Here is a 14,651-nt window from a genome sequence, read left to right as displayed (position 1 = left end):
TATCCAATTGCAATGACCAAAAAGACCCAATCAGCAAGCTGTTGTGACAACAACACAACACAACACAACTTAACACACAAAAAACACACACTCTTTCCTCAGCCTCACCTCTCCTCTTTCCCTCTGAGTTTACTGAGCTTGTCCCACATCCCCCACTCAGGAACACACACTTTTGTTGTCTGCTCCCTTCTGGCTCATCTTGTAAATTATTCACTCTCTTTCTACCTTCTCAGTCCCACACTGTCATTTCATTTCATCCCATGCAAACACCTGCATTCTTTCCATTTCCTTGCTGTGCTGTTTTTTATTTCACTCCTCTTTCCTGCCCTGATTTTGTTTCCATTCGTGTTTCCTTTTTATTTTCATCCGTCTTCCAGCACTGGCTCACCAAGTGTAGAAAAAGCACAAGAGACACACGTGGATAATTGACCACATCAGAAAACCAAACACAGTCAAAATGATGCACAAACACACGCATGCACTTTAAAACATGATGGATAAAGCAGGTTGAAGTTTGAATAAAAGCAGTTAGCCTCACGCTGTATGTTGTTGCTCTGCTGAGATATTGTCCAAAAGAAAACTAAACTAGGACAAGAAAGAAGTCAGCTGCTGAAAGAGAAGCAGAAAAAGCAGAGAATCCATGAGAGAATCACTAAAACTGCATGAAAACAATTTGCTAACAAAATGTTATTCATGCCATTTGAGGAATGCAGAAAACAATGTATTATATTAACAGTGCATGTGCAGATAACTCCCTACGCTTGCATGATAAGTCATAAGAACGCAGCAGCTACAACTGGTGAGCGAAAAGCTGGCGTTTTCTGAATAATTCATTTGGCTACATACACAGTTGAGGTCGCCATGACCACTGCTGCAGTCAATCCAACACACATCTTTGTCTCTGCACTGCAGCCACTTAGGAACCCAACATCTCCTCATGCACATGCACATGAAATCAGTATTTCCGCTTTCTTCTATAAATAATCTCTTTCTCTCTATACACTTTTTAACAAGTAAGGGGGGCACGTTCCGTCATCTTCAATTGGAATAACACCCATTTTTACTCACATTAATACACATTAATACACCAGTAACACACCTTAACCCTTTACTTAGTTTTAGCCTTTGTTACTGTAAATACAATTGGATTGGGATCCATGTTTCTGTAAAACACAAACTTCTTTGAATGTGAACTATGGCTGAAATTGTGATTTGTGAATATGGGCTATACAAATATAATTTGATTGATTGATTGAAATACTAAAATGCATTTTTACAACAAAAGTATTATATGACGTTCAGCCCAACATGACAGAATAGTCAAATAAAGCAGAATCATAGCAGAGATATAGGACAGGTTTCATCTCACAGAAGCATTTTGAGGTCTTTATAGAAACCTGAGCAAAACTCATGTACTGTAGTTTTACATCAGGGCCAGATTGTAACGTCTGCTGGTTCAGCTCCTGTACAACACCAGAGCCCTGCTGGTGCTGTGAACGCAGAAGGCTGTTACACACGGGTACCTTGAAGCCTCGTCCTCAGATGAAAAATAGCTTTTTATGAAGGCTCCTGCAGGAGCAGCGTGCTCAGAATATAGAAAGGCATTGGCATTGGGTTTGTATCACATTTCAAAGGACGGCAAAGAAAAACATTAGAAATGCCTTAAAAATAAAAAAAAATAAACTACACCATTGCTGTTGCTTATTGATACTTATTCTGACTTGTGTCCCTCCTCTGGACCTTCTCCAGAGTGAGCCATTCACACATAAAAAACGCTGCAGGAGATTCCCAGCTGAGGCGTATTCACAACAACACAGAAAGCTATACAAACAAAATTGAAGTGAATAAAAAATCTCTTCTCTTCAGGATGTAACATATTACTTCTGTTGTGGAGATCATGCGTTTTTGTCTACAGCACCAACATCAACATCGGCTCCACAAAAGCTCTCTTGTCATCTGCATGGGTGTTCTTTATGTGTGTTGCAACGCTTTTTCATCCTGGGATATTTTACTTTATTTTTTTTGCGTGTTTCATGTGTTACAATCATCATCAACACTCCCACTCACTTCCTTTCGGTGAATCCTGCGGAGGATCTCCGGCTGTGTTCTCACATCGGCTCCTCCGGACACATTTTTACATGTGAAACTCCGGAGGTAGTCAAGAGGCTCTCAGTCTGACATATGCATTCTCAGGTTCTCCAGTTTAGTGCATGTCTGAAAGCAGTGTTCTAGATTTATTTTGAAATATCATGGTGTAGCATTACTCACCAAAGAATGTTGAAAAGTCACTGTATGGTATGTGTTCTGTATTTTGCACTATACAGAGATGTGTTTTTAACCTTTTCCTTTGTTTTATTCTTGTAAAACTGTTGGTATAGGAGTAACGGTATTTCACTTTTTTTTATTATAGGCTAGTGCATGAGATAATGACAATAAAGAAGTATTAAAGTCTTAAAGATGTAATTGTGATTATTTACATGTGAACCACATCTACTGTATATCAGTATAATAGTTACTGTATATTAGCTGAGCTATAAAATAGCATTTATATTGAAAAAGCTGAAATTTAGAGCGAAAATGTTTAGATATTCTGAATACATAAATTATACATATGATATACTGTAGATTGCAAAATATATATGCTGTCAGGGAAAATACTGTGACACTGCTATAAAAAGGAAATGCAAAGGAAGAATAATCCATTATTTACAACATAATATGACCAAGTAGACATTTTCTCACAAATATAAACTTGTCCACAGTGAAGACATGGATACTGAAGTTGATTTTGACCTTTACAGTCAGTGTATTAAAGTAGTTTGGTGACTAAAGATCAAATAAATAAGAAGCAAAATAAATAATATTAATTTTTGATATATTCATATATATTTCAAGGATGTACCACCATGGAGATTTTTGGATTCAACGTTGGATAAAATAGTTTGTGCCACCAATTATTTAATTTCATTCATTTAGGTGTTTTCTCAAGGGCTTGAGGCAACAATCAGTGTTTTCCTCAGGATTTTATTTTGGTAGGTGTTAGGAAAAAAAAGCTTTGGAGGATTTGGACGGTTAAGTCCAAGGCTCTGGAGCTCTGAAGCAACGCTTTAGGAACCTTGGACAGCGATCAGGCCACCACTGAGAGAGAAGAAGAGAGGGGGAGGAGGGATGGGAGAGGGACATTACTTATTTTATCCAAACTAAATCATAGAATTTTAAATTTAAAATACAGCTCTAAATTAAGTGGATAAAAAAAGCTCTGGAAATAATTTTAAATCTAGGTTCAATAAAAGATAATTCTTTAAAACTCATTTTATGGATGATCTAAAACACATCGCAAGAAAGGGGTGAAAATTATGTGAAAAATCCTCAAATGCCATATTCTGCAGATCAAAGCTTATTCATTTTTTTTGTTGTGAACCATTTCCTAGAAAACATGTTTAATAGTTGATATGAAAGTCATTTTCAATAGACCTACAATGACCTTGTAGTGCACAGACAAATATCATATTTCAACTTAAGCAATGCTCTAATCCTTAGGTTTCCCTCTGTGTGTGTGTTTGTTTCCCCAGAGGTTTACCTTTGTGTCTCTGCCTACTGACGTCCTGGAGATCGAGGTGAAGGACAAGTTTGCCAAGAGTCGACCGATCATCAAGCGTTTCCTGGGGAAGCTCTCTGTCCCTGTCCAGAGGCTCCTGGAAAAAAATGCCATCGGGTAAAACACCCACTTCACACGTGTGGACTCCCCCTCATCAATCCACATATTATTCTTCTGCTTAATGAGTCCAGCCATCGGACTTCTGGAATTTATCCCTACATCCACAGACTGAGGCAGTTGAGAGGCTGTCGTCACTTTAAATCTCATTTGACCATCTGATAGCTGCAGATTTATTTGCTCTCAGGTCTTCACTGCATGTTATTGCTGGTCAGAATCAATATTATCACAGCAACATCTGCATCTTCAATTCTCTTATCTTTTTCCTGTCTCCCCCCGTTTCACCCTTCCTCCCTTTCACTCCCTCTTTCGTGTGCAGGGATCGGGTCGTGAGTTACTCTCTGGGCCGCAGGTTGCCGACAGATCATGTGTGTGGCCAGCTGCAGTTCCGCTTTGAGCTGACCTCCTCCATTCACCCAGGTACATAAGGCACCATGACACCCAGAAGCATGAGCAGACATTATCAATCATCAGTTGATCAGTTGATATTTACACACTGTTTATCTCAAGTCATATCCTGTGTTTAAACTTTGAAGCCAACAACGACTACACATGGAAGTATTGTTTTTCTCTCCTGAAGTATCTAATGGCTGGTAATATAATCTCTCAGTTGACCATATTGGTGTGAGCATGCAGTGTAAACAGGATAAGATGTCAGGTTTCTCCTATTTTTGTCTGTCAGCTGTCGCCAGCAGGAGACTGTATCAGCTGCCTCTAGAAAAATAACATTCAACCTCCATTATTTAAATGTAGTGTTATAATCTTACTTTAAACTTAAGAGTTTCACATATTTCTAACATTAGCTTGGACGGGACAGAAGAGTGTGTTATGTTGAACAGTTGGACGCAAACACAAAACACAGACAGAACTAGAATATGGTGAATGTCAGAGCACCATGAAAAGTGAGTTTGGGTCTTTCCTCAGATGAGGACTCCCTGGTCATGGAGGCAGCCTGTCCCGAGGGGGAGAATGCAGAAGATGCCAACCATGCTGCTGATGCTCCTGATGACGACACACTGAGCGTGGGACCAGACATGCCTGACCTGCCCTTAGATGCCTCTCCTAACCCCGAGACGTCCGCGTCCCCAGCCTCCGCAGCTGAGGAGTCAACACCCGAGGAGGTGCGATCTGGTGCTGAGATGGAGATGGAGGCGTCACCGGAGGTGGAGCATGGATCCACGGAGGAGGAGAGCACAGAGAGGCAGGAGCCCCCGTCTGCTGAGCCCCAGGTGGAACAGGAGGAGGGGGCCTCAGCTCCGCAGCAGGAGGAGAGCAGTGGAGTAGGGGAAAACGAGGGAGGAAAGGAAGACAGGCAGTCGGAGGAAGAAGAGGAGGAGCAGATGGAAGTGTCAGCACCACAGGCGGAGGAGGGAACAGGGGAAGAAATGGAGGTTGGGCAGGAAACGCAGCCAAAGCCAGACTGTGACAATCCTGTAGCAGTAACAACAAATGATGGGGGCACTACTGTGGAGGATCCCACTGAGGAAACCCAGGACGCTCCTGCAGAGCCAGCAGGCAGTGCCCAACAGGAGGGGACAGAGGGTGGAGAGAGAGGCTGCATCCCCTGTACTTGCAAGTCCCTGTTCTCAAACCACAACTCCCATGCTCCCCCGCGCCGTAAAACCCGCCCCTGCTCCCTCCCGGTGTCAGAGCTGGAGACGGTGATCGCCTCGGCCTGTGGTGAGCCGGAGACGCCGCGATCCCACTACATCCGGATTCACCACCTCCTTCACAGCCTCCCGTCGGCCCAACAGAGAGCTCCTAGCCAGGAGGAAGAGGAGGACGGGGAGGGAGAGATCACAATCACCACTCAAGATACCTCCTCCACATCACCTACGCTCAAAACATCCAAAGACAGAGAGGAGGAGGGGCAGGAGGACGAGGAAGAGGAGGATACAACCCAGTCTCCTTCTCAGGTACAGTCCGACATTCAGAATTTGTCAAACCTCATCACAACCCTTCATTAACCCCACACACACCCCAAATCCCTACAGGCTACAGTGGCGTAAAACTGACACAATTATTGAGGTCATATTTTTGGAACAGAATCAAATACACAAAATCTTCACTAATTCATGACCCAGTTCTAAAGATCAGTGTAAAATGGGTATCTACCTACTAATTCCACAAGTCTGTCTGTATGTGGAATACATATCTCACAAACTGTTCATCTAATCGACTTCTTACTTTTAGTTTTTTTGATCACCGCTTTTACATTTCTGAGCGCCTTCTGTTTTTTCCGCTCTTTGTGCCTCAAGATTTCGATTTTTTGTATTTTTTCGGGGGATACCTTGGGCCTGAAAACACTTGCCAAGTGTCAAAATCCAAAATTAACTTGAAAGTTTTATTATAGAGCATGTGCTTCAGACCAGCACACTCTGAATGGGGGTGCTAACCACAAAGTAACTTTCTAAAGTAAAATAATTAAAATCCAAATGTCCTCTTAGAACCTGTGTATGATGTTACAGTCCATAGCGTTAGGGTAAAAATGTAAAACCAAGTAATATTTGTAAAGCATGAAAATAATACAATGTCCATGTCTGTATTTATCTGCAGGTCCTGGAGTGTCCAGGTCCCTGCTGCCGGCGGTCTCTCCCCCGCAGCCTCTCCATCGAACGCCTCTCTGAGCTTAACCAGCTCCTGGAGGGTGAAGGAGGACACCCAGCCATCAGGAGGATCTCTCCTTCCTGTTTAGAGAGCGAGGAGGGGGACTCCAGTACCGGAGGAGGAGGAAGAAGAGTCGGCGGGAGCACCAACAGACCTCCAAATGAAAACGAGTGCGAGTTTTGCGACACATCCTGCTACAGCACGTCCTGCTACAGCACTTCCTGTTACAGTACGTCGTGCTACAGCAACTCAGGCTATGAGGCGAGGAGCCGCTTCTGCAGCCACACCCGCCTGTCATCAGTGGACAGCAACAGGCTCTCCGGCAGCACTGTGTTCTCCTCGCAGGATGAAGAAGAAGATGAGGAGAGCGCCTTCGAGTCGGTACCTGATACGGGCAATGCACCTGAGGGCCAGGAGGCGGGCGGGGCAGGAGGCGAGAGGAGGACGGGGAGGTGTAAGGAGGCCAGAAGGGGAGAGCAGGTGGAACCAGCTGTGGCCGGGCCCAGTGACAGAAACAGCATTGGTGAGATAAAACGTGACCTTCTTATTGGTTGTCTGCTGGAGTCTGGGCTTAATTGTGCGTTTGTTGTGAATTATTTTGGTGTAACTTGTGAGGTTTAAAATGATTAAATAGCACAAGTTTATATTGTTTAGTTAAATGCATGTTGAAGCAACTGTTTACATTATTTACAGAAAATAAGGTAATTATATCTGCTATTTGATTTTAGTCCTAATACAAATGTGGTAGCTGTAATTCTTTTATTTTGAAGCATTTGAAGTAGTAATGTGCTGTGAGAGTGACAGTAGTGTAGCTACACTGTGAACACAAGACCTTAGAGGCACTACTCTCCCATTTTTCTTCTTTGTAATACTGCAGCTTATTTAAATGTAAGGTAAATGTTCCGTTTGGACGACACCCTCATTATTGGTATCTTCCCATACACAGCAGCGTTAAAATGTAATGCCATGAATTTGCATTAAATCTGAGGCATTATGATGAATGTAGTGAAAAGGAAAATAATAGATGTAAAGAAATGCAGAGGTCAGGCAAACAACACACACAGCCCTGCTGCGGCAGTAGGGGCTCATGTTGGAACACATGGCTATGTTGTCATATAAGATGCTTTAAGCTTTTACTCGCTGGCAAAGTTTCATGTTGGACGAATAAGCTGCCAGGTCACTTTATTTGTCAAGGTCCAAACAACCCTGCAGTTGCTGTTTACATCCCAGTCAGGCGATGATAACTTTCTATGTCTCCGTGCTGGTGACAGCCAACGGCCAGAGGCATCATGTTTTCGGGTTATCCGTCCGTACATCTGACCGTTCGTCCCATTTTTATGATCGCGACATCTCAGGAACGCCTTGGGGAAAATTTGTTAAAATGGTACAAACATTAGTTTGGACTGAAGGATGATTTTGGAGGTCAAAGGTTAAGGTCACTGTGGCCTCACAAAGCACAATTTTCCCCTTGTAAATGCAATATCTCCAGAACGCCTTGAGGGAATCCTTACACATTTGGCAAAAACTTTCATTTGGATTTAAGGATTAACTGATTAGATTTTGGTGGCCAAAGGTCAAGGTCATGATGACCTCACAAACTATGTTTAGGTTTTTCTCGAATGTGATATCTTAAGATCAGCTTAAGGGAATGTCTTCAAATTCGGTACATATACGTTCACTTGGACTCAAAGATGACCTGGGTCAAGGGTCAGAAGGTGACCTCACAAAGCACATTGTTTGCTTATTAAATGTGATACCGTTGGAACACCTTGAGGGAACCTTTGATCAGTTATCACTTGGACTCAAAGATGAACTGATTAGATTCCAGTGCTCAAAAGTAAAGGTCACCGTGACCTTATATGAATCTTGTAAAAAAGAAGAACCTGCACTGGTTGGCGGAGGCATGCAACCACAGTTTATTTCTAGTTTAAAATACAATAATGCCATTTCATAATGACATCATCATGAGGTCATGTATACCATATCATGAGAAATGATTGGTTAATCTAAATAAACTGTGTTGCATCTCTTATCTTATTGGTTGCTTGAGAGTGACATCATGATTACATCTTTCCAACAATATGATCAAAAATTGGAGATGCCTGGAAAAGTATGTCATTTTGTGACTTCTTCATGACATCACTTATCACATGATCAATATAAACCTATGGTTGTCTTTGAGTAGATCTTGGAAAATGTTGTTTTGGACCATATATTTCTGTTGGCCTTTGACCGAGGATACCCATCAAATTTGGTAAAAAAACCTTCCAAGGCTGGTTCATCGCTCCCTTTCCTGTTGGCCTGTTTTGTGATAAGTTTGCAGCCACTTTTGCCTTTTGTCAACAGTCACATCGATTGAAAAACAGATAGTAGAAAAGCAATTAGAAACTGTTAATGTATGAAAGACTTCTGTTAAACAAGAAATTGAGAGAAGCACAATGCTGAGTGTGACATAACTGTTGATGTACTGATGACATTAGTACAGTGTGGCAAAGTATGTTACAGTATGGTGACACATTATAATATAATGCTGCCATTATTCAAGACAGCCATTATATGAACACCTGCTTTTGTTTAAGGATTTACTGTAAATGACCTGATGTCTGGTCCGTTTTAACTCGCCTGGGCGCTGTTAGGACAAAGTACGATTTGATCTCAGAAATGTTGACATTGAAGAGAAGAAGGATCAGGGAATTCACTGTGTGAGCATCATGTGTGCTGGTCATAAATTAATGGAGGAAATATACAGTAAATATAAAGAATTGTAAGATACAGCCACAAATGTTACGTACTGCATGTGGGAGAGGGGCTTGCATTTTGTTAAAGTAAAAGCAAAATTGACTTGAAGCACTTGACGCTGGCTGCAAACTACTTATGGAATATCTGTAATATTTGGACAAACTGTATTTTCTCGTTACATCTGGAATCTTCTCTCGATAAGTCCAGAAGAAAAAAGAATCGATGATTGTTGCCACATTTGTGTTTATCCAGTGCAAAGTGCCTGCAGTTTTTCTGACTGGCCTCATTTCACTGTATACCTCTTCATGTTTTATACCGTATTTGTGCATTTTACATGAAGGCAGTTAAAGACTAAGATACAAAAGTAGGTCACATACACACACACACACACACACACACACACACACACACAGACACACACACACACATACATACACACTGAAAAAATTCCCTCTCCTGTGAAATGTAATCAGCACACTTAGACTCCCTGCCAGCTTTATTCTTTCAAACGTTTTTTCATTTCTCTTTACCCTCCCGTTTCCATCAGGACACACCAGCACATACTGCACCTCAAATTTATTATTTCTTTTTCTATTTTGAAAATATAATCCAATGCTTACTCTCAGAAAATCTATATATTTTCAGCCATTTTTGCATTTCAGTGAAAAATCAAACCTGGTCCAGTCACTGGTATTATTCTCATTTTCAGAAATGATTCTGTTCCAGCTTTCTTCAGCTTCATTCTTTTAAAGCTTGATTAAATCTTATTGTTTCTGTAGACCTTAGGTCACATACAGAAATGATGCACTCACACACACACATATAGGTACTGCAATATATGCTAAGTGTAGCTGCTGTACTGAGTTTATGTCGTGCTGACCCGATTTTCATTTTCAAATCGTAACTGGAAATGATTTTTGGTGTAGGAGTTAGGAAGTGGGTCTTCTGCCTCCTCTAACATGATGTAAACATGGTGTGATGGAGGACCAACATGCAGCAGAACAAACAGTGAGTTGTAGCTTTTTAGAGATGTGTGCAGAGTATGTATTGCTGTGTTGGTTGTTATTTTTGGATGAAGCTGTTGGAGCTTGTGTTGAACCTGTGGGTTTGTACTGGACAGCAACTCTGGTAGAAAACAAGAGGGATATAAAGCTTAAGTCAGTAAATCAGAAAATCTGAAATATTTCATTGATCCCCAGGGGGGGTTAGGTAAACCTCTACTCAAGTCATCCCCTTATATCAATTATGCTTGTATTCTTGTTGCCTTAATTTATATAAGATCCACTTCATCCATGTTCTGACTCATATTGTTGCCTTTAATGACATAAAAGGTGTTAAGTTTTGGTTTTGTTTGGACCCCAAAGTGGAGACTGACAATGGTAGGTAGAAAAATAAAGCGTTGATGATTTGTTGACTCGTGAATCGTGTATGCTTTGGGGATTATGTTTCCTCCCAGTGGAGTCACGCTTCCTCATTAATGAGATGGAATCGTATGGATTACCACGCGGACTGCAGCGGATCTGACCATATCTCCATCTCAATGCATGTTCTGTTTATCTCCACTTTGCATTAGCACACATTTCCCCTCATCTGGATCCCATATTCAGTCACGAGTTTTAATAGCAGACGCTAACACTGTCAGAGACTAACTACAAAGAGGCCAATGACAGTGCAGCTCACAGTGAGTCAAGTATTTGTGTAATGTACCAGGAGACACTTGATCAATCTGAATTACCAATCTCATCAGTAGACAGAATGTTGCATTAACTCAAATGTTCAAATCTTTCAATCAATGTGTATGCAACTAGGCATTGATATTATAACACACATTAAATCAAACCCTTGTGAGCGTGTCAGTATTTACATTCATTTCCTTTAACCCACATTTCAAACCAAGAGTCCCCTGATCCACCAGCATTGAAGAAAGTCTAAGAGGGAGAAATAAAAGTGAATTGAAATCATTTTATATTTTGCCCAATCCCGAAGGCATTTTGGATCAACATATAGAGAAACTGAGATAACGATTAAAGAGCATTTTGCTTTGGGTGTTAAATTTGTATCACTGATGATGATGATGATAATGTATATTTACGTAAACCCTTAAGAAAAACTACTTTGAAACGTATCACTAAATTATTTTTGAAAGAGATGAAAAGTAGGATTGTTATGGTTTCAGACTGAAGAATCACAAACCAACAGGATTGCTTCAAATAATTACTTCTTTAAATGTATGTGTGCTGATTGTGGTTGTTTGGGAATCAGAAGAGGTTTGACTAAATACAAATATCTCAATGAACTTCATTATGTTATTGTGTTGCCTTCCTGTAATGATCCCACCTCATTCATCCCATTCATTTCTTGTTAACTACATGATACTAGGTGCATGTACAGTTTGGCTGTTGTAGCTGTGATAGTGTCTCCATTAAGGATAGAAAAAAGAATTACGTTATTTAGTATAATACTTTGTGTATGTACAAGCTAAAGAGCTATATGCTCTGCTGAGGACTTGGTGGAGACCAAACCAGAGCTAAAAGGAGAGTGATTAATGGACTTGAGAAAAATCACTAATGCAAATGTTAGTCACTGGATGCGTAAATAGTAAAATGTAGCAAACACATTTGCCATAATTAATATGGTGACAATATGACAATGTTTACAGTTTATTCCACTGCATCAAGTGGACAACGAAATATATTAATACTGCTTTAAATTTTGGGACAAATTTGGAAACTGTGTAAAATAAAAAATACGGAAATTCTGCATCAAGTGTACAATGAGTCTTTTCCCAGTTTGTAAGGGGGTACAGCGTATCCCCAGCTTCATGGTCATTTATCCCATACTGTCTCTCTGATGTCCCGTAGGCTCAGACTTCTCCCCTCCTGTCGGCCATCTTCCAGTCCTGCGACCCAGCCATGACCTTAACCATTATCCTGCTGCCACTGACCAAGCCTTACCTCCAAGTAAGAACCAACAGCTCCCAGTCTTACTCTGGAGTCTCATCCCAACACCTTGGTTTGCTGTGACTGTGGTTCATTGTGTGTGCATGCTGCCATGAACCTTTACTTCCATGATATGTTCCACCTCCTCTTTGTTTGCCATCATCATCCCTTCCTTGCATATTCCTGTAGTTTGAGATGTAACGCCCGGGCCACACCGGATGCAGAACATCTTGCTTTTTATTCAGGTGCCCATCACATCAGGTTAGTGCTGCTACACTGCATACACGCTCCCTGTGTTAACAATAGACGTGCGCGGTATTGCACCTATTGTGGCCCAGGCGTTGTCCTGCTCTGTGCGGCTTGGTTCATGGTTGGATTTGCACACTCAGTATTCGATGGATGCAGGAATCACTCGTCGTCATTTATTCAGGCCCAAACTCCACTTAGCTTTCATGGCATCATCCAACTGAGAATCCCTAAACAGTTTCCTTTTTTATAACTCATTTTTGTGATTTATAGCGTGGATGCTGTCTGGTTCTTTAAATAAAGCAGGAGTATAAAGTATTTCTCAATATTCTTGAGTTTTAGAGTCGTTTATCTGTGTAGATGAAATGTGTATCTGACTCACTGACATTATAGCTGTGTACTACTAAACTTGGCAAACCTTATTTTTCAGGAGGAACCGGATCCAAATACCAGAGGTTCAAATCCTCAATGACAGATATTATTGAGTTTATGTTGAAGTGGGAGAATATGATTTGATGCAGTCTGCTTGTGGGAAGATGTACCACTGGGTTTGGATTTCCTGGAAGTACGGAAACACAGCTCAGCGATGGTTACGCAGAAGTGATATTAGACACTGCCAGCAGAGATCTTATTAAACAGACAACACACATTTTCCACCTGTCATCAAATTATACATGATATTCAGTATAAGAGCATGTAAACATATAAACTACCACCAGCTATGTTTGTCAGTTTTACTGGTGACTCTGACACACACTGGCCTAAGAAGCTAACCTGGTTTATGGTTTGTACACTCCTCTTTGCTAATGAGAAAGAAAGACCTTGTTGAATCTATTATTTTGCGGATCCAGGTGTCAGCCCTCACCAGACATTCAGAATTGATAGGATCAGAAATCACCGTCAATCAAATCTGAACACAATGCAGATATTTTAACCTTCGCCAAAGATTTAATTTTTTCTTTGTGTGTTTATTTGATGTTGAGCTGGATTACGAAAAAACTACGCCACCGATTTCCATGAGATTTTATGGAGGGGTGAGGCACAACCCAAGGAGGAACGGATTACATTTTGGTGCCGATCCTGATCAGGGGGCAGATGCAGGATTTGTTTACATTTCCGTGGTTGTGTTTAAGGCGTTTACATTTCCTTTGATTTCTCAAGGGAATAATTCATGAATCTTGTTGAAAAAAATCTGGCGTATTTAGGAGACTGATATTTAAATCCGTCTTGTGAATTTAAATGTGGTTTCATGTGTTAGATTCAGTTACAGTTCACAAGGATATCATCACCTCTGATGTTCATGAATCTGCTTAGAAATCATACAAGAAAGATGCTGAAATTCCAGAACTTTAGTTTTCTTCAGTATCACAGTGATTCAGTGATAGTTGCAAACAGGAATAGAAAATAACCTATTCTCTCTTACTGTTGCCTGTTTCCCAAAGATGTGAAAAATTAAAGGAACACAATCTTAGAAATAGAGCTCAATTTGTATTCTACCGTAACACGAGCCCCAAATCATCTACTACAGAATATAACTCATGTGAAGTTCATTCCTCCTCAGCGTCAGTGTGTGGAGGCCAGTCGCAGTTCGATTTAGTCAAGTACTCTACAGCTGAGTGTAGAACGCTCCGTTCACGCACCTGACACCATGGATTGGACCCACTCATGACACATAGAGGCACTACAGCACTTCATTTACATCTAGTGACACTCAGCAGTATTTTGTGCAAAGCCAACATCCTGACCACAGTCGGATTGTGTAGAAACTAAGAGAACATGTGAGTGTCCTGATTAAATCACACATTCACCTAGAACCTGATCCACGTCACCTTCAGCCTGATGAAACAGAGCAGAACCAAAAAGCCATGGTTGGACTGCCTTTGTCTTTGTTAAGGTCAGGACTGGCTGTAAGAGGTTGTTCTGTGTGTGTCTGCATGTGTGTGTGTGTGTGGACAGAGAAATCGTGACAGCCAATAGAGGGGTTTTCTATCCTGCAGGGGACAGTCTTCATCTTCCTCCTCCTCAGAGCTGAGAAAGCTGCTCAGGTCCTTGTCTCACACATTAACTCTGTGGTCGTTTACAAGCCAAATGACAAACTCATTGTGGCATATCAGACCGCCACAACAACAACAGCAGATTTTCATTTTCAGTCATCAAACATTGACACTGTTTACAAAAAGTACAGTCGTCATTTCAGTGTTATCCTTAGAGTTCTTCATGAATCAACTGTAAAAGAGACTGTAATTGAAACAGTGATGAAATAGTGGTTCTTGTAATGATGAATCCACAGAGAGTCACCTCTGCAGTTGTTCTCAGCTCTCTGGATAATTTACAATGTTGTTTTGGTTTTACAACAACCCACTCTAGTGTTGGTGTCCATCAGCAGTGACAGCAGCAGCAGCCGC

At 41.1% G+C, this 14,651-nt stretch overlaps 1 protein-coding gene across 6 annotated transcripts in view; it reads left to right on the top strand.

Annotated features, from left to right (window-relative positions):
- LOC117753980 (E3 ubiquitin-protein ligase HECW1) overlaps positions 1 to 14,651 on the top strand; it is a 62,919-nt gene that overhangs the window by 29,374 nt on the left and 18,894 nt on the right. For 2 of the 6 annotated variants that reach the window (XM_034572577.1, XM_034572578.1), the window contains 6 exons: positions 3,573 to 3,715; positions 4,035 to 4,135; positions 4,640 to 5,631; positions 6,272 to 6,845; positions 11,923 to 12,021; positions 12,196 to 12,261. In XM_034572577.1, coding sequence (XP_034428468.1) covers positions 3,573 to 3,715; positions 4,035 to 4,135; positions 4,640 to 5,631; positions 6,272 to 6,845; positions 11,923 to 12,021; positions 12,196 to 12,261 — 1,975 coding nt within the window. The remainder of the gene's footprint in view (positions 1 to 3,572; positions 3,716 to 4,034; positions 4,136 to 4,639; positions 5,632 to 6,271; positions 6,846 to 11,922; positions 12,022 to 12,195; positions 12,262 to 14,651) is intronic. The other 4 variants (XM_034572579.1, XM_034572581.1, XM_034572580.1 and 1 more) reach the window with 2 other exon arrangements.

This window comes from Hippoglossus hippoglossus, chromosome 20 (genome assembly GCF_009819705.1).
Source record: "Hippoglossus hippoglossus isolate fHipHip1 chromosome 20, fHipHip1.pri, whole genome shotgun sequence".
Taxonomy (NCBI): Eukaryota; Metazoa; Chordata; class Actinopteri; order Pleuronectiformes; family Pleuronectidae; genus Hippoglossus; species Hippoglossus hippoglossus.
Note: the sequence above shows the minus strand (reverse complement) of the source record. Positions and strands in the feature narration are given on the sequence as shown.